We start from the raw sequence: 21,760 nt of genomic DNA, 5'->3' as shown, positions 1-21,760 counted from the left end.
CTATGATAAAACATAAATATTAATGCTAATTTACCAACAAATCTTTTCCTTTCAACTGTTAAAAATGATTTTCTACTATATAGAGTTTTCATGCCGATACGATACTAAATATAAGCTTACAAGTACAATAATACTAAAGATTTGTATAACATTAGAAAAGTTCACATTTTTTCTTTGAATTTAAAATAAATGAAAGATGAACGCATTTAATCAGACATTCTAAGGTATGAATACTAATGTTATTTGAATAATACAAAATTCAAGTTCTTTTAAGGTCATAATTTCAAGGAATTTGTCATGATGCAATTTTGGCCGCCTTGTTACTCCACAAGGATATTTCAATATCATTAATAATAATGTGATTTCGAAGCATATTCACATCGTCCTGTTTCAACTACACTTGTAGCTTATGACGTTTCAAATTGTAAAAGTCAAAGTAATTTGTCATCTGCATTAAGTAGTATGTATTGCCATTAATAGAAATCAAATCTAATCTACTCAAACCTGTGATGTTCCTCCAAAACAATAAAAATATTTTATGTTGCTTGCGTTATACATCTCTTGTTCAAGTCCGAGCCTTTTAATTGGTTATGACCTCATGGTTCACTTACATTTAAAATGAATGCATGCGGATTGCAAAGAAATGCAATATACACGATATTGCTGTGCAATTTAGATTTAAACATTTCGTATTCAATTTGAAAAATTCTAATTTGAATTGAAGTTTTCCTTTGACAAGTGCACAAATGCATGCATCTAATTAACAAGAAATAAGGGATTCACAATAAATTATTGATTTTTTTGTAGTCGTCGTTATTACTATAGAATTGTTCTCAGTTGATGTACTAAGTAGAAATTAAATAGACTGTATTTAAAGTGAATAAATGTCTGCAGCTGATTGATCATATTATAACCAAAAATGATGTTTTTCCACAGTTTTAATATTTGTCATTTCGGTTTTTTCAGAATTTAAAAGGTAAGATATATTTAATGTTTTTATGTTCATATAAATGATATAATGATAAATTTGTTAATAACAACATTATCTGAATGTGTGAAAAAGTATTTGAATTAATGCAAAGTCTCTAGGGCTTGTGTTTCAATATCAGTATATATAATACAAAGTATATATATTACATTCAACTAAAAAGGATAATGATAATTTTAGACTGTATCTATTGTGAAATACTGTCAGTGGATCTGAGTATACGACGATAATCTATGTTTATAAAAATATCTAAAACTAACCCAGAGTATAAATTAATCAGTTTGTAAACCGTTGTTACATTTTATTTTTATTTATTTTCTCATTGCTATTGAACAAAATGTTGTTTTTCTTTTTGTCAAAAAGCAAATATTGCAAGGATCACATGTTTTCAGCCATAATTTAATGCTTTTTACCTTTCGGTGTTACTGTCGTTGTAGTGGTACTACTGGAAACAACTGTTGTGCCTGAAATAGAAATTGTAGTTAATGTTTTACTTTTATGTTATAATGTATTTTAAATGAAATGTTAGGTCTATATATGCATCACTTCGGTCTTGACATTAATTATGCTGAAGCAAACATATTTAATCCATAGACTTTCTTAAGCTATGATCAAATATTTGCATCAAACATTTGGTACCATATTTAACTTTACCTAGAAGCAAGGGGTTAAGTTATTACATTACAAACAAATACTTTCGTATGAAAGTATTCATATTGTCATACTAATATTATTTTTAGGACACACACACAAAACCTTAAAATATTGATTTTGATAAAAGCGTACAACGTTCTTTATGTTAATATACTGAATGATAATTATAAACTATAAATGTGTGTTCGTTCATGATAATGCATAATTTCAGCACTTTATCAGTTCTGTCCGTGTAAAATTGGAGATACTAAGTGGTTTGAAGTTTGAAAAACCTGTCAAACGAAAACAAGATACGAAATGTTTATATGTCAAGTGTGAATGGTTTAAATAATGAAGAAGAAGAAGAAGAAGAACTTTTATTTGCACTAAAGCCCTAAATAGAGCCATTGAATACAAAAAATAGAAACATGGCAATACGTGACAAGAAGTCGAGATGGCATGTGTATTCACGGGAAACAATTCTTTGGTCAATGGGAAAGTAGCTCATACACTTTAAGCTGATTCACTGTGTCATATAAAATTACCAAACCAAAGAGTTTCAGGGAACAATATTAAACGAAGATTGGTTACACATGACATCTCGCTTGGGAGAGGCAGAATAATGTAAATATTACAATACGACAAAACATATTAATTACTATATAATAATAATATGGTTAACGAGGTTGGATGCTCCTAAATAATTAGCTCCTAATAATGTATAAAAGAAAATCGAGTTATTTTGAAAGAAGTGGCATTTGATTAAATGTTGAAAGAATTACTTTTTTGTTCTTTGCATAAATTTGTTTGCCTATATGTCTTAACAGTTAACAATTATTATGGTGGACATATGATGCGTACATTTATCTGGCATATATCTTTTTCCTCTTTAAAGAACCTTATTGAGTTTAAAAAAAACTAAATACAAACAAAAAAATGAAATACTTCCATAGATAAAAGGATGCATTTAAAATACAGAAATATAATAAATATATATTTAAAGTCGGTTTCTTGCACGATTCTTAGCCTGGTTTGTATGCAGCGCTTTTTATTTTGGGTCTTTTTGCACAATAAAAATAATTCTTCTAAAAAACAAAACGTCGTGAGGGAATGATCTTTAATTTCCAGCAGAGATCTACATCAAATGGTACGTAAAAATTATAGTTCCTTCATGTCAAAAACCTCAGTGGAATCTCTTTAAATGTGATATGACGGTTATATTAAATAATGATATCATTTTTAACTGGTATTTCAGAATAGTTTGAAATGCTGTGTGTTGCATTTCTAATGTCCAAGGGACTCCACTAAAGATTAGACATGACGGGACAGACAGACAATTATTTTTCTAAATTACTGTTCCATTTGATGAATGTCTAGACCAATAAATTGTGTGCAAAATTTCAAAAAAAATAATCAGTCCGTTTTTCCTAAATGTTTATACTAATTGTAAAAAGAAATTATCAACAGTTGATCAATACGATTTTCAATTTATTCTAAGTATATTTCATAAATATCTTTTGCATAGCTTTCTGTTTTACGAGCCCAAGTAGACCTATGAAGAATTTTTAACGCTTATTACCTGTGGGTGTTAGTGTCGTTGTACTGGTAGCACTGGAAACAACTGTTGTTCCTGAAATACAAATTGTAGTAAATGCACTGCATTTATGTTGCAGTTATAATGTATTTTTAATGAAATATTTGGTCTATATATGCGACACTTCGGTTTTGACATTAATTATGCTGAAGCAAGCATATTTCATGCATAGACTTTCTTAAGCTATGATCAAATAGTTGCATCAGATATAAAGTACCATGTTTAACGTTAAGGTGAAGCAGGGATGTTTAATTATCACTTATAAGCAAGTTCGTTCATAATGAGTGTCTTCAAATTGCCGGATAACATTATTTTTAAGACACACACAAAGCCTTAAAATATTGATTTTGATACTAGCGTACTTTACGTAAATATACAGAATGATAATCATAAACTATAAATGTGTGTTCGTTCATGATAATGCATAATTTTAAAACTTTATCAGTTCTGTCCGTGTAAAATTGGAGATATCAAGTGGTTTGAAGTTTGAAAAACTTGTAAAACGAAAACAAGATACGAAATGTTTATATGTCAAGTGTGAATGGTTAAAAAAATGTATAGAAGAAAATCGAGTTATTTTAAAAGAAGTGGCATTTGATTAAATGTTGAAAAAAAATCTTATTTGTTCTAGCATAAATTTATTTGCCTATATGTCTTAACAGTTAACAATCATTATGCTAGACATTAGATGGGTCCGTTAATCTGGCATATACCTTTTTTCTCTTTAAAGAACCTTATTGAAGTAAACAAAACTAAATACAAACAAAAAATGAAATACTTCCATAGATGAAAGGATGCACTTAAAATGGAGGAATTTTACAAAAGATAATAGAGAAATATACTCAGAGTAAATTTATATTAAAATCGGATTCTCGCACAATTCTTAGGCTGGATTGGATGCAGCGTTTTTTTTTATTTCGTGTCTTTTTATGCACATTTAAAGTAATTATTATGGGGAAAATGGAGAAAGGGAATGATTTGAAATTTTGAGTCGAGATCTACATTAAATGGTATGTTTCAAGTCCCATCATGTCAAAAACCAAAGTTGAGTTATTAAAATGTGATACGACGGTTGGATTGAATATAAATATAATTTTGAACTGGTATTTAAAAATAATTTGAAATGCTGTGTATAGCATTTCTAATGTTAAAGGGACTTAACTGACGTTTTTAGAAAAGACGGGACTGACAATCATCTTTTGAGATTATTGTTCCATATGATGTATTCTAAACCAATAACTTGTGTGCAAAATTTTAAACTTTTTGCTCGATCCGTTTTTCCTGAATGATAAGTCTAATTGTGAAAAGAAATGATCAACAGTTGAAAGCTTGCAGCATTTGCCACTCAAGTCGGGCTAAAATAGCACAAAATACGATTTTTAATAATCTGAGTATATTTTATAAATATCTTTTGCATATCTTTTACGAGCAAAAATAGTTCTATGTAAGCAATTAAATTTTATTTTTAAGCTGCTGGACCAAAGTTAAGTTATTTTCATAACTACGAGTCGTGTGAGTTCCATCAGACTTTTCGCTCTCTAGATAAAAAATGATAAATTACATAGCCAGATAGACTTTACAAAACATAATTACATATATTCAAAACGGCTAGTTAGACTTATAACAGTCGCAAAGCAAAAATAAACTAGATACAGGCATATAACGTTTTTAAAACTTAACAACATTTGTTAGACGCTTTATCAAAGGCACATTATTCATCAGAAAAGAAAAAAGGGGCAAGTATATGTTTTAAAATGGTGCAATAGTGGATGTAGTAGAACGTGTGAGATGCTTATAACTTGAAGAAAATAGTTATGCCTGTGAAATAATTTCTCATAAAGGTAGCAAAATGCAAACAAAATAGTATTTTGACTTCCATATAAAATATTAAATCATTATCATGATTGAACACTCATTGTTAAAACGCAAAAGAAGCCAAAGATGGTTCAGCTGTATGACTAATGAGTAACTTTTTTGAAACTATATCAAGACACCGAAAATGAGAGCTTATAAAACAATGATAATATTTCTGAGGCTTACTGTTGTTAATTCAAATATGCATGCATTCAGATATTCAGTTTGCAGGTATCCCCTTTCATGTGTGTTAAAAAAACGGTTATTATGCATTATCTGTGTGTCATTTTGGAAACAAAAATATATTCAATATCAAACATGCACATTTCTTATCTATATAGCAAATCATCAGACAATTTTGATAAACGTTGACAAAATTTAACCTACAGATTTTTATAACTTGAATATTTGAATTCAATAAAAAATATTGAAAAATATATATAAATCCTACGTAGCTTCATAAATTGAAGAACAATGTTTACTTTTTATGCGTTATCTCTTTTCAATGCATTATCTTGTCATCTTACATTAAATTAAACGGTTTTGGCAGGATCAAGTGTAACGAATTTATTTGTCTTATCGGGTATTTTGCACAAGTTTATTAAACTAATGCCATCTCCTTAACGATATGTATGTTTGTATAGACCAAAGTTATTTAAACAAGGATCTTTTAAAATTGCTTCAGCATAACCTCTTGGGCCGACACCTCTGAGCAATGACAACCTCCTCGGAGCGACCGTTTAGTTTTATTCCGTTCATATTTAATTAAATTTAAACCGCTTTAGTTTACAAATTTATTTTAGTGCGATTATGTTGGAGGCTATAAGTTTACTGAAACACTACCGATTCTGTTCCTCGAACCGACCAGTACTAAGAAATCAATGTAAAGTTTCTTGCTCAAGGAAACAACGCCCTGCCCTTGACAGGGTTTAAACCCTCACAATCCTTATTAGATTACTAGTCCGACGCGCTAACCACTCGGCCACGCCGCCACTAAACCGCCTTACCATTTATGAACCTAAAACTCTGTACAATAATGGTGTATTTATTAAGAAAACACATCAACATGTTGTTTTTTTCTCAAAAAGTGAATAACCTTACTTAAAATAATTATTAAAAATTCTGAAAAAAACATTGCAATTGGGTGTCAATACTAAATGTACACACATTGTTGTGGGTCAAATGTTTCGGATTTAATATAGTTTCGTTGAGGCTTAAACAATGCGCCTTTTAGATATTAAGTATTATCTAGAATTAAGTTAACAAAAAATCTACACATTCAACAAATGGAGACAAAATCAGTCAGCACAATTGTGACATCCGATCTTGGTGTGCACTGTTAGCTTTTTAAGTCCCGTACTTATTTTTAAATTTTCCCTAAAATTATGATTTGTTTTGTCTAGCTTGAAGGATAAACAAGTCCATTTAGATATTTAGCGTGCTTAAGGTTAAGGAACAAGCATACATGTATAAGTGTCTTATCATGTACAACATGCAGGAAAGACATAAATAAAACGTGTACAAACCCAATTCCCTAATACATACATAGGGTGTGAATGAGTAGCAAAATGTAAGTTTATTGGTAAGTTTTGTTGTAACATGTTCTTAAAATGCATGTTTTGAAGATAAGTTGACGCTTATTTGAACTTATCACGAGCCCGCATTTTGGAATTACTGTTTTCCACTTAAGAAACATGGTCATGACAAACGAAGTGCACAAACCACGATCCCAAAGATAAAGAATAAATACATTGAATTTTTTTAATTTACAAAACTGTTTACAATGAAATGATAGTAACGTACCATATATCAGTATGAAAATATGTAACCACGATAACTCCATTGTTCCTATTTTCATCAGTTTTTGTTATATAGTTATCATACGTCCACTTCGCAAATATGCATCCAAATAACACGCGGGTATTTTTGTATTTCAAATATCTGAACACTTGTCATAACGGACTGCAACTAGCTTACTCTATATTTGAAAGACGATAACCCACAATGCATATTGACACAATGTATTAGATAGCAAAATTTTATTAGATTTGATAATGTTAAAATTGAAGTGGAGTATTTGTGATAAATTGTGCAGATAACGTAGAGATAAATCTTCCTTCCATGAAAACTTAAATATAAACAGGAACTGATATATGTTTAACCAGAAAAGTTTAAATAACTCTTAAAAGAAACTCCACTAAGGTTCAAAAACCCAAAACATAATTAAACGTCGAATTTCTTACATACTAGTAGATCAGCTGGTACACTTGAAACAGAAAGATATACAAAAGATAATAAAGAAATATACTCAGGAATAAATTGTTAATCGTATTTTTGAGCTATTTTAGTCCAATTTGAGTTACGCTTCTCAATTTTGCGGCATTTTTCACACTTCTAATGATAATTATCCGAAAATGTTGACCAACAGTTCATTATAGGAAAACGTTTAGGATAAAATTTAAATCAGCCTAAAATATATAAAGACTGCCCCACTCTTTTTATGTAATGAACGTAAACGGTAAATTCTAATGGATAATTACGAAAATTTCGTTTGAATCCATGCATTGTTTATTGTTAATGTGGAATAAATTTTTATATTAAAAGGAATGTTATGGCTAAATGAAAACTTATTTTGACATGCCCTTGTTCACTCATTTATACCCTTGGATTGGCATAATGCCACTTTAACAAATTAACAGATTTTTAATTTGGTTTCTACTTCATGCTAGGCTTTTAGTACCAGCTTAATCATTTGAACTTTGATTTTTTTTACTGTCAATGGAAGTGTAGATGAAATCATAATGTTATAGGTCAATATTATGAGGTTATCATACATTGTCGACTACAGCACTGGATTCTTAAAGACGAGTTCACAGCTAGCCGAGACCGACGTAGATTTTTTAGCTGTGTAGAAGTCCAAAATTTAATCAGTATTGTTCACAACAATGTATAATGACCTCTTTATTTCAGATTTTAGACATGTTGACAAAATCGTGTTGCTTCAAATACTATAAGGTATTGGATTTAATTTTTTTACCCTAAAAAATTAAATTCAGTGAAGTGGTGTTAATTTATCTCCATGCACTTTCGGCGGAGTATTAGCCAACGATATCAATGTTTAGCCAAAAATAGGTCACTGTACGGCGGAAAATGAGAACCTGAATGTACAGTAACTTGAGACAATATGAATAGAAGGTAGCCCTGAAAAGGGCTGTTGGTGCCCAGCAAAGGGCTTGCCATTCAAGTCGTCACTCTCTGTGTAAGGGGCTCCTCGCCGTCCCTGTCTTCTCTGTAGGGCCAAACCCCTCGGCATTAGTCAGGACATCGGAAGCTGTATTGCAGTCCCAAGTTTTTCAAATCGTCTGCCGATGTCATGTGTCTTTCCTGTGAAGTGCACACTCCGAAGGGAAAGAGAAGGCAACGATGTTGTAACATTACAAATAAATACGTTTCCTAATACGTAAATTTAGATGTTGTCCAAATAATAATATTATCAAAACACATAACCTTCAGACTGGTATATATCAGGCGTCATTTACATAAAATGTTAAGTGATAATCACAAACTATGAGTCTGTTGGGTTTTTTAATGATAAAGCATAATTTCAAGCAATTGCAAGCATTTTAACTTGTAAAATTTCTTTGACATTGTTTTTTATTTTCCTTTAAAATATTGTCACAATAAATCGGTGGCGATGTAACTACACGAAAAACAAGATCAGAGAAAACTATATTCATTAAATATTGACAAAGGTCAAAATTTTTCATAAAATGTTAACGCAGATATGTACATAAATTCATTTTATAGGTGTCATCTCTCGGAAGCCACTTTCATGTGCGATAGAGTATGTTAATGCTTATTTTAACTTATCACGAGCCCGCTTTTTGAAATTACTGTTGTTGTCATTTAAAAAAGCGTGGACGTAACTACGTAAGTGTAAGACTATTTAATCAAATGTTAGTTATGTACCATGTAACAATATGAGAATATGTAATCACGACAGCTCCATTGTTAATATTTTCATCTGTTTATATTTATGATATACATGTATAGTCACCAATAATCAACATTCTTTACAAATGTGCATCCAAATAACACCAGTTACTCTTTTTGTAATTCAAATACTTTTAATAACTTGTTATAACGGGCGGCAACTAGCCTTCTCAGTGTTTGTAACAAGATAACCCATAATGCAGTGTGTCAGATAGCAAGATTTCATTACCTTTGCTAATCTTTAAATAAACGAAACATTTTAAGTGGAGTATTTGTGATACATGTAATTGTTCAAACTGTGATAAGATACAAAATGGCGCATATTTTAAAAACGACCTTATCATTCATTTCATAAATATATGAAGATTTAACAGTAAGTGTATTGAATAGTAAGTCAACTTCACAAATTCGTGAAGTTGAAATAGTGATTTTTTGTATGTTGAAATCCCAAATAGTTTGAGTTTGTGAAGATGAACCCGAGCTAGAAGTCAAGAAGTTGAAATGTCATCACTGGTCGTTCGTATATTAGTGTTTCTCTTTCCTAAAAGTATTCGTTTTAATCAGTAATTCCGCGTTTTCTTATCTCGCGGTTTGATTTCCGCAAAACCATAACTCATTTGTTTCGTTTGGAGTGTTTTGAACTAACAATGTCTGCTGTAAACAAAATCATTTCCCATTCCAAAATGCATCTGAGTTTCTTATATTGTCATGTTCAGTGTACGTTCCACGAACCGGCAATTATCATTTGGTAACTTCAAACAACTTATTCCATAACATGAGTGAGTCTACAGTTTCAACTTACCCAGCAAAAATAGATGCATTTATTTGTGATGTAACATTTGACATAGGGTAGTGTGTCTGATTTCCTTATAATGCCACTGGACACATAGTCAAGCTACACAGTATGTTAAAAGCTGAAGTACTGTGTAAGGAATTAAGGAACAAAGTTATAAAGTATTCGTTGAAACATCAAGTGTCATAGCTCAAACAAGTTCAGCTTAACTGAGGATATAGTTTAAAAATAATTGAATATGATGTAGATTTGATGAAGATGTTGAAAGTCATGATGTAGGATTCAACGTAAACCAATTAAATGAATCAGGTTTAGGAGACCGTCAGATGGTTCTTCATATTCTAATGCAAAGGTGAAAATAGTCATGACGATTACTACCTTTCTGATTCATTTGTCAAAGAACTATGTCCAGGCGTGGTTGTTATTTATTTGATTACAATATATATACCCGGAAAAATTAGACTAGGAGTTAAGAGATGCTTCTATTAATAGACATTTTGATGAAGCATGGACGGAAAATCCAGCGGCAAATATTTCCAGTGAGTTAGTTGGATATGGTATTGAGACAAATCACTGTTTCATGATAGAGTTATACCACAGAAGAGTTATTAATGGTAGTTTGTAATTATTTCATTTATTTTTACATTCTTATATTCTTATTTATACCTTTAAAATGTTTTCCCTCTATAGAAAATCGTTTGTTTTTTTTTTTTTTTTTTTTTTTTTTTTTTTTTTATTAAGTTTATAATTATAAAGATGCGTCAATTATTTTCTCATGCAAATATGTTCTAAAAGGCATGTAATACAATTCATAGTAAGTCTTACATGGAGACAATTTGACCAACAACAATTGTTCTAGAGAGTGAATATTTCGGAAATTTGGTGTCTTATATTTTGCAATTTCGAAGTAAATGTCAAGGAAACAGTGATGTATTAGTCGTTTCTTTGTGTGTTTGTTTGTTTTTTGTTTCTTTTTTTCCTTTGAATTCCGACCAAGTTATTCAAACAAATATTTAGAGCCGCAACAAAGAAAATATTAATTAATTCTTCAGTTCCTGATGGCATCAAGTCTAATTTGAACCAGAACTCTGCATGTCTTTCTGAGCATAAATGTTACTCAGTTACTTTTTTCAACATCATCCTTAACACAATTTTTTTCTTATATTGTCTTTAACTTTCATAATTTATTTGTGAATTATAACCAAGTCAAATTTCTTTTTAGTAGGATGAAAAAAAAAAAAGTTACAAGTGGTCAAATCTATTAAAATTAAGTTGAAATATCTAAACAAAACAAAAGCAAAAACAGAAGTGTGAGTTGGGTTTTTTGTAAACCGATCCGCGATCTGTGTTCCGTACCAAGAAACATTGCGCCATGAGTCCCGCATAATAAAAAAGTGAGCACGTTGTGCTTAGGTCGACTAAAAAGAATCGTCCACGCGCTCATCTTTATGACATACGCATGGTACCAGTTTGACAATCTAAATACATTTAATCAAATAAAGTGTACAATACCAATATTTCTGTGAAATGTAAAAACGTGATTTTAACAAGGTGCCCTCGGAAATACATAAAAAACAACCACTTATTATACTAAAAAGACTAGCAATTAGCGATCTTGCATATTTAAGACAATATAGAAACAAGAATAAGTAACCTCCATTTAATAGTTAATTTTCAATGATCTATTAGAATTTAAAACTTAAGATTGCATTATCTATCAGTGCGAAATTTTGCGGACAAATGTAGATACTTGTATTTTAAAATGTGCACCAAAAATGTACGAGAAGCCACCATTTAAAATGCAGATTTCATATTTCATCAACTGATGAAATTACACATGTGAAATGCATGATAAGATTACTCATTAGTTTTTAGTTCCTTGTATATAGAGAATATTGAATGAATGTCGATTTAATACGTAAATTAGTGAATGAGTTGAATAAAATCATAATTTGTGCGAGCCTCTGGCGAGCAAAATATTGTTTTTACATAGGGTTCGTTAAATTCAGTGTTAAATGTACACAAATCGAATATTCAGTTTATGACATGTCCAAAATAAGAACAGTTTACAGTAAGAAACTATCATCTTTCATTGACGCGCCTATGTGTGACACTAACATTAGCACGCTTTAAAGGGACTCCACTGAGGTTATTTGGCATGACGGGCCACATACTATTTTTTGCAGATTAATGTTCTATTTGATAGAGATCTGGACCAATAACTCGCGTACAATATTTCAGATCGTTTGCATATTCTGACTTTCCAGAATAATTTATTAGAATTGTGAAAAATGACCCAAAATTGAAAAGCGTTGCAACGCTTTTCACTCAAATCGGGCTATGAACAGCACAAAAATACGACTTACAATTTGTTTTCGAGTACAAAAAAAATGTATATTTTTTATCTATATTTTGCATATATTTCTGTTAAAACTGCACCAGCTGATCTATATAAGAAATAAAAAAATGTTTTTAGGCTTTTGGACCTCCTTTTTGGAGTTCCTTTAAAGCTATAATGGTATATAGCGTCGAAAAAGTTATTACGCTTTTATAGTGAAATGTCGTTTTTTTATTAAATGGCTTTTGCAACTCCGTAAATACTTTGACATGGCATCATTTGCGTTACATAAACATAGTGTAAAATGCGCTAAATGTTAGCTTTACACTACAGACGCGTCAGTGATAACAAAATGTTCTTTTTCATTTAAAACGGTCTTCATTTTAAGTGTGTTGTAGGTTCATAACTGAATTTATTGAACATTCTATGTATTACATTCCAGCGCCGTGGTTTATGTGAAAAAGGTTATAGATGTAATTAGGATCAAACAAAACTTCTAAATGCAAAAAAACAAGAACGCCTGATGTATGCTTTTATTTTATAACTACCTAATATTATTATCATTTATTTAAAGAAAAGCAAAACAAGGAAACACGAAAAATAAAATTTAACACTTAACTTTAACATGAGTCTAAAATAAACAATATTATGCAATTTAATATCCTATGTATTTAAGAATTGTCATCGTGTTTATATTTTTAAAAGTTCCGCTTACCTATTTTACTACACATCATATTTGTATCCCATTTTCCAGAGCTTGTACAAGTTGCAAATCCTGTAGATCTTTTATAACCTTGATCACAGATAAGTTCAGCTTTTGAGCCATTACTTGTTCCCGTTATCACTATGTCGCCATTCTCAATTGGCGGTGGACGAGGGCACAGTTTATCTAACATAAAACAAATTAAAAAGTGGTGTATACTAGAAGATCAGAAACAATGTGTATAAAACAATTAAATATTCGTATAATTTGTAATGCAGATATGGTTTTATATGCTAAAACGACAGTCATCAGGGCAAGCAAACTTCAAAATTTGTTCCGACTTTCGAGATTTCCTTTTTGACAGTTATCATGGTACCTTGCATTTACCACTATCGTCCATCAACAAGCTCAAACAAAACGATTTTAAATACTGCCGTTTTGGGCGTTCTATTTTTCTTTTGGTTCGTTCTGTTTAAGAAGTGAATGTCGTACAAGAGAGCCTTTTAAGTTTACATACTACGTTCAAGAATTTGCAGTTGATTTATCAATTTATGCATGTATGTTTAGTTTTAAAGTATATGTTGGCAACAAAAGGGATAAAAAGGATTATGCCATTTAAAAAAGAGGTTAAAGCTTTATCTTTTGAAACACATCCCATTTTCGGGAACTACCTTGTCATGGTCCATATAATTTTATCACACATGTGAAGTAAATATTTCATAATAAGTGTACTTACATATTTCAACAAACAAAACATCTTCTGACATAACTTTTTTCAAAGACCCATCAGGAGACTGCACTTCAACCTGACATGTGTATGATATGTTACCCATCATCTCATCTGTTCCATCTATTGTGTGACTTATTGTGGCACTTCGTATATACTGGCAGTTATCGTCCTTTATTGATGTTCCTGGCGAAGAGTTTCCTTTAGGCTTATCACGTATAAATTGGCCATTTGAAAACGGAGTAGTATATAACCAAGATATCGTCACATTAGGATCGCTACCAATGTTTGCTGTACAATTCAGGTCTAGTGTATCGCCTAGTTTCACCTGGGCAGGAAATGATCGACTGGCGTTTTCTAAAAGAACGCCATTTTTGCTTCCTTCCAAAGAAACATCTTTTGGAAAAACTGTAAGAAAAAGTAAAAGCTTGAAAAAAGAAACAGGTTTTGAAGCATTTCAATGTTGAGATTTTCATCAACCTTTTTATAATTACTTAAACAATACAATATTAGTGCACATAAAAAATCTTACACCAAATGATGTAAAGTTATAATAACATTTAACTCTTTAGTTCTGTTTGCTTATTTCAAAACTAAATTATTTGTCAGTATGTACAGAAAGACAAAATAGATGTGAAATAAGTAACTTGAATACTGACAATATGATAAATGTGATAAAAGTACCAGCATGCACTTTCTAGTGTACTGCATTTTAAATCATATTCCAAAAAAGGTTTTACTCATTTTACTATGTAATAATCTTGTTGCCAAATGATTATGAACAATAATTTTAATTAATAATTTGTAACAGTTCATGAATTTCATGTGAGGATTTTCCTTCTTTTGTGATTATGATTAAGTTAACTGTATACTACATGAATATTTCATAGTAGTGTGATTTAAGAAGTCGTGTTATCAATTTTATTCAATTATGAGAATTTGTTGTTTGCAGTAACTGAATCTTAACTTCTAAGAATTCGAAAGGGTAAGTAAACTTGTAGCATAGTCTGGGGACCTTTCTCTTGAAAATGTTTTAGAGTTAAAATATACATGCACAGTGCGTTAACTGGAGTGCAGGTATAAGTTACCCGCACTCCAGAGCATGCCCATTGATTGGCTAATGTTTACTGGGGTTTGCTCAATGTGACTGCAGAAAAACAGTAAGCGACAGAAATATCATATTCAGATGCTCGTGCATTTGGTAACTTTTTCTGGGGTCTCATATTGTGACAACAAGGAACGTGTTTTTATGTTTGACTATGATACAAAAGACAAAGAACATCAAAACACTCCGCAATCTGATTTATACTGGAGGGCTACGCCCCCTCGTGCAAATCAGAAAGCCTCGTGTTTTGATGCTCTTTCTATTACTGATATGATGAATCAAATCTTCAGAATTCTGATAAATTATATAACTGGTAACTTATAAATGATGTGTCATTAAACCACAAACAGCAATCATAAAAAAGTGTATTTGAAAAAAATATGACTTACAGAATCCCTTCAGCTCTATATCGTCTTTGCCAAATTGATTACAAACTGTATTTTTATACACGGCATAACACTGATATAATGTTTCATCTTCACACGTTATCACTGACTCATTTATATAAAACGATAGAAATACGTCTTGCTTGAATCCACCACTGAATAACGATTTCGTTAAGAAATTACTTTTTGGATATATAAGTAAACCATTTTTGTCGTCGATTGTTGCAATTGATTCCCATTTATCCTCAATTCTCCTTCGTAAGCCCATATTTTCTATATTATGTATTGTAGTAGAAGAATTACATATTATTGTTATAAAATCCACTGAGCCTTCTATGAAAATGTTTTCTGAAAAGCTTAATGAAACATCTTCAGCTGAAAAATAAGATATTTATCTAAATGAATAATATATATAGCAAAGAACTATTATAACATACGCAAGAACGCACACACTCAAACATGGGATAACTAAAAAGTAAAGTGCGCTGAAGTTTTTCATTTGTACATATTTTATACTAGTGTATGTGCTCATTTACATATTGTATATAAATTTAAAGAATAAGCATAACCATTGTTTTAATCTTAAGGCACATTTTGCCAAAGAAATGCCATCATTTTTGTTTCTCAAAAAAGTTGGGTTTTTTTTGTATTTTGTTATGGTTTCCAAAAACATACTCATTTGCTATATTTATGAACTATCTTTTGCATCTTTAGTTCTGTTGGCAATTGGTATAAGTATAGTGAATAAGTATTGTGTATTGAAGTCAAAAATCTAGTTTGTTTTCATCTTTGTACCTTTATGGCACATAACTACATGTTCAGAGCTACATTTTAGTGTTAAAACATCTAACATGCACTTAATCTATAATTCAAAAATTATTAAACACAAATTTGATATTTTTAAAGAATTAAAAATGAATGGATTTCTTAGGCATAATGTGCCTTTAGCAATTGTGATCAAAATAAATATCAAAGTATCTTCCTTAAGTTGTTCATTATTAGACCATTTCATTGCTTAAAAAGGGAATGCCTTCATTTAAGTAAACCATCTTTTTTCAAATATCAAGACAGTTTTTGTTATAATGATTTTAATAATTTTATGTTTGTTATGTTCGGATGTTTCTCTTGAAACATTGCATTACTGCTTGACAAGATACCTTTAGGAATACAACTTGTTGGTGACACACTCCACGTTCCATTTCTTAGGCATTTGGATGTGACATTCTGTCCACAAGAACCAGCGATGTAATAATCCGTATTGCATGTAAAAGTCGCAACCGACCCGATCGACGTACCATTGGAAAAATGAACATCTCCGTTCAGCAATTTAGGAGATGTGCAGTCTGAAATTCAAATATTGATATACGAGGGATGATACATACATTGTAAATACCCTAAATTCAGCCATAAAATCCAAATTATTGATGGAGGTTCATATGACATCTTTATAATAATATTATGTCAAAATTTAAGTGTTTTCATAATGGCCTAGTTATTGCAATGACAACAGTCATATTAAAATAGGCTTATAAAAAACCTGTGCGGTCTTAGGGTTGTTGAAAATGGGTTTAATGGGGAGGTAAACTCAGGAGGACAATATTCTCTTCAATAGCCCGCTCTATTATAGCCAAACTCTCATACGATCCATGATCATCCACTATGAGAAGATGCGAGCGATCAGGATCACAGTGTTCAAGAGACACTGTGTCAAACCACACTTGAGCAATTTCATCCATTATGTTGAAGTGTCTAAACAAATTTGTAAGGGGCTTCAAGTGTATTGAATCCCAGCAAACACCATTTGGTTTTGCGTTTGGTGATTAACATAGGTCACCTGCACCGTTAATCTGAATATCTATGACACTCTCAAGGTTTTATGAATCGTAAGCACTCAGCTTACTTCTACAGTATGCACTCACCTTCGTTCATTGTCATTTTTATGCTGCCGAAAACGAACAAGAATCGTCTAATGTAATAAAATGAAAATACGCTCAATATATTATAGTTGTATAGTTAATTAATAACGCGTAAAACAAGAAGGTGGGCCTTAAATTTAATATATGAAAAAGAAACAAATCTCGCAAAAACTTTAACATACCATTAAATAACATTTAATAATACTCGAGGTAATGATTTTATGAAAAGTGGTTCAATTAATATTTTGGACATACAAGAACAATGTAGCAATACCTACTTATCATTTGGAAAAATAGTTGTATTAAAAAGTAAGATTTTGTGTTATCCGTATTAAACTCAAATTTGGCTTATTATTACTTCCCTGGAGGGGACTGTAGGTTACCCTCCGTCCGTCCGTACGTGTGTCGGTCAGTCTGTCCGTCCGTCCGTCCACAAAACTAGATCCGTGAGTACTGAAAATATAATTTATGAAACTTGATATCTGAAAACTGTCATACTTACCGAACGTCGGCGACCTCGTCAAGACTTCTAATTCTATTTTTTACGTTTTTTCACTAAAAGTTCTTATAGCCTATCGGCTCGGGTTATATTTACAACCATTTATATAGGGTCAAAATCTTTATAACTAATAATATATGTAGTTTGCTGGCGGATAAGATACAGAAATAAATGTACTAAGTTGATCATAACCATTACAATGTTCGTATTTTCTTTGTTTCACCAAATTTCCGATATATATTTCAAATTGATATAAACAATAGAACTGTATCATTTGGATAATCTTATAAAAACTATTTCTTGAACGAAAAAATATTGATGAAGTTCAATCTGAATAGTCATTTCTGGTGACCTTTCACACAGCCAATCATCGGCGAGCTTTCATAATTTTGAAAGCGATGCTGTTTCTAATTTTAACCCTTGGAAAAGCAATACAGAGTAGGTAATTTTCACGATTTCGAGAGCAAACATGGCGTTGTCCATGTAGCCGACAGGTAAATTGGCAAAACAAGCTTGCCCATTAAAAATTTACATTATTATTTCAAGGTTTGTTAATTGTTACTTTAAACATTTTTTTCTAACAAAAGTCAAGAAAAACGTGATTTAAACAATGTGCCCTCGGAAATGCATCAAAAGCAATCACTTATTATACTAAAAAGACTAGCTATTAGCGATCTTGCATATTGAAGACAATGTAGAAACAAGAATGGGAAAATTCATCAGAAACCTCCATTTAATAAGTAGATAGTTTTCAAAGATGGATTAGAATTAAAAATTTAAGATCGCATTATTTTTCAGTGAAAAATTTTGCGGACAAATGTAGATACTTGTATTTTAAAATGTGCACCAAAAATGCACGAGAAGCCATTCAGCATGCAGATTTCATTTTTGTCTAGGAGACACAAATCAGTATTTTATCAACTGATGAAGTTACGAGTCATGATAAGTGTTCCCATTAGTGTTTAGTTGTTTGTATATAGACAATATTGAATGAGTATCGATTTAATACTAAATCCTTGAACGCGTTGAATAAATTCATATCATGCGAGCCTCTGGCTCTCTGGTTTTATTCAAAGAGTTCGATAAATTTAGTGTTGATTCGACACGAATATAATATTCAATTTATGACATATGCAAAATAAGAACAATTTTAGTGTTAGAAACAGTCATTTTCATTGACGCGTCTATGTGTGACACTTACATAAACGCGCTTTAACGCTAGAAATCGATTCTGACAAATAAGTTAAAAATTATCAGATAAACATTCACCTATCAACAAAATATCAGATTTGCATATCATAGCAATAATGATTATAATATTTGCACCATATGTACGTACATGTATCCTCATTTGAACATTCAGTAAACGTTGCAATTAGTTTTACAGACTAATGGTGGCACAAAAAGAATATACCTTACCGCTATGGTTTCGAATCCCGACAGGGACTTTGGATTTTAACATGTGAAGAAGTTATCGATGCACGGACGGGCATCTGAGGGTCTTCCTCCATCAATAAAGATGGAAAGTCGCCGTATGACCTATACTGTGTTAGTGGGGCGTAAAACCCAACAAAGTTTGTTTTTTTAATTGGTTTTCTCGTTTTCGTTTACTATACCTTTTGTTGTTTGTGTAACAGGAGTCGTTTCAGTTGCTGCTGCTGCTTTAGCTATGTCTGGAATAAAAAAGGCAATTCACATTTAAACGTTCAATTATGTTAGTTTAAAATTTTATTTATTCATTGATTAACAATGACTTTTCAAATCGTAAAAGTCAACGATTTTTATTGGGCATGTGATAACTGATAAATGAATTAAGTAGTATGTATATAATTGTATCAACTTTTGAATTGTCATGAATAAAAACATAAAAAATGACTTAAATCTGTGCCCTTAGTTGTAATTCTTGCAATACATAAAAACATCTTTATGTTGGTTGCGTAATGTACCTTTTTTTCAAATCCGAGCCTTCTAATTGATAACGATCCTGTGATTCTCTTATATTTAAAAAAAATACATGCAACTTATAAGGGAATGCAATCAAAATGATATTTCTGTGAAGTTTGAATACAACCTTTTAGTATTGAAGAATTCTTATTTTAATTAAATTTACATATTAAGTAATTTGTATTCGCTTGTCAGGTGTTACAATGCATGCATGTTATCACAAAATCAAAACAGATTGTGATTTAGATATGCAATTTGTAAGGTGAGTTTAACTGGCATGTCTCATTCTGCAAATGTTTGTAGTCGTTATTGGTATTGTAATAATCTCATAAATTAAAGTGTTATCCCCTATTTTTTAAGATTGAATTAATCTATGCTAAATGATCATATAACAAAATGTAACATTCAACAAATGATATTATTACAAGTGTCGCTTTTAAATTAATACTGCAGATTCGTCTAGAATTAAAAAAAAAGTAAAACATTTTCTATTTCTTTAAACGGAACTGCACTGAGGTTCAAAGGCATAAAAACATAAAATTTGAAAATCTTACAAATATCAATCGAATCAATTAAAATGAAACAATCTGCCAAGGATAAGAACGTGAAGAAAGAAATATAATTAGAATTAAACTGAAAATTTAATTTGATGCGATTATCAGCCGGATTTGATTGAAAAACCTTGCAACGCTTTTCATTTTGGGGCTTTTTAAAAACAATTATACTGTAAAATCAGGATGAGGGAATGACTTGAAAATTCGCATACACATTATTAGATAAGGTCTAAATCAATTGGTACAAAATCTTGAAAATATTTTCAGTCCCGTCCTGTCAAGAAACATAGTACATGTAATTAAAGAGTCCATTTAGGCTCATATAATTGATATGTGATAAATAATTACAAATAAATTATCTTCAAGTTTATTAAATATATCTCAGTATGTAACATATATAACAAATTCTAATAATACACGTAATCACAGAGGACAACATTTATTTAAGATCTTGAAGATCTGAATCGATGAAAAGGTATTTGAAGCTAGGGTGTTTACTTGTTATATATTACAAACAAGTATTGTTTGTGTATCTTCATATTGCAATAATAATTTTATTATTAAGACATAAAAGCTTAAAAACATTTTTAATAAAATCGTAACAATGCGAATAATAATCACAAATTATGAGTGCGTGGGTTTGTGAATGATAATGCATAAGTTCAACACTTTATCGGTCTCTGTCCTTCTTACATAAGATATATACCAGACGGTTTGAAGGTTGAAAAACTTTTACAACGAAAACAAGATACGAAATATTTATGTCAAGTATAGATGGTTTAGATAAAGTATGTAAAGTGGAAAATTAAGAAATTTAGAAAGAAAAGCCATTTTATGTAATATTGAAAGAATTTATTTTTTTTGTTTATTTATCAGAATGAATAGCTTTGATGGTAGCTGTAGTTGAAAAATTACTACACTTGGTTTGTCAAAAACAATACATAGCTTGATACATGTATGCCAAATTGTTCTATACTGGCAATGGATAGCTTGGCTAAACAAATTAGAAGTTACATAACACGTCCAATAACAAGTTTAAATGTATGTACATTTCTAATTTACACAGCAAGTCATCAGATCATTTTGATAAAGGTTGCCAAAAGACTTAAACTTACAGATTTTTGTTATTTTCTTTGTGTCATTTGAAAAGAAAATACATTCAATAACAAACATGTACATATTTTATTTATATAGCGAATCAAGCAATTTTGATAAACGTTAATAAAAGATTAAACATAATTTTGTTATTTCGATATTTTTATTTAATTAAAAGAATTGAAAAATGACATAAAAAATACTATGTAGCTTCATGAAATAACTCTTTATATCAATGCATTCCATGTCATCTGGCATTAAATTAAACTTAATGGTTGTGGCAGGGTAAGGCAATAGAAAATAAATAACTAGATTCTCATCCAAATTTTGGATAAAAATGGGGCGGGTGGGTGGATTTTAATTTTTATTTTCCGTTCTCGGTCTGCAATAACATGCGAGGAGATTAATATTTGGGAATTTGTTCTATTATAAGCTATTTAGGTGCTAATATTATGTGTATGTAAAATGTATAGATTCAGATTTAGACTAGAAGCAACATGATAATATAGCTTGATATGTTTTATTGCACCTTACATATTCTGACATCAAACAAATTGATGTTTGGACAAAAAAAAAACAATATATACATGTTTTGTTACAAAAAAAGACATCTTAATTTTATAAAAAAGTTGAATAAA

The 21,760-nt window shown here is 30.6% G+C and overlaps 1 protein-coding gene across 1 annotated transcript; it reads right to left on the bottom strand.

Moving 5' to 3' along the window:
• Window positions 1–1,262: 1,262 nt before the first annotated feature.
• On the bottom strand, window positions 1,263–15,190 carry LOC132740034 (uncharacterized). The gene is made up of 5 exons (XM_060727890.1): window positions 15,118–15,190; window positions 13,633–14,031; window positions 12,909–13,082; window positions 3,201–3,251; window positions 1,263–1,452 (listed from the first exon to the last, which is right to left on the bottom strand). The coding sequence occupies exons 2-5, from the start codon at window positions 13,730–13,732 to the stop codon at window positions 1,388–1,390; spliced, it is 390 nt and encodes a 129-aa protein (XP_060583873.1). The 5' UTR covers window positions 13,733–14,031; window positions 15,118–15,190; the 3' UTR covers window positions 1,263–1,387.
• Between the last annotated feature and the right edge of the window lie 6,570 nt (window positions 15,191–21,760).

The sequence above is a fragment of the Ruditapes philippinarum genome, unplaced genomic scaffold (genome assembly GCF_026571515.1).
Source record: "Ruditapes philippinarum isolate M1 unplaced genomic scaffold, ASM2657151v2 ctg1255_1_1_1_1, whole genome shotgun sequence".
NCBI lineage: Eukaryota > Metazoa > Mollusca > Bivalvia > Venerida > Veneridae > Ruditapes > Ruditapes philippinarum.
The sequence above is the reverse complement of the archived record's forward strand: the minus strand, read 5'-3'. Positions and strand labels throughout refer to the sequence as shown.

What these genes read in the sequence shown, in the direction of transcription:
- LOC132740034 (XM_060727890.1), bottom strand. Translation starts at nt 13,732, where the DNA reads ATGATGGGTAACATATCATACACATGTCAGGTTGAAGTGCAGTCTCCT. An exon ending in TGTTTTGTTTGTTGAAATAT is followed by an intron (nt 13,083 to 13,632) that starts GTAAGTACACTT and finishes GTTTTATGTTAG; the next exon opens with ATAAACTGTGCCCTCGTCCA. An exon ending in AACGACACTAACACCCACAG is followed by an intron (nt 1,453 to 3,200) that starts GTAATAAGCGTT and finishes TTTCTATTTCAG; the next exon opens with GCACAACAGTTGTTTCCAGT.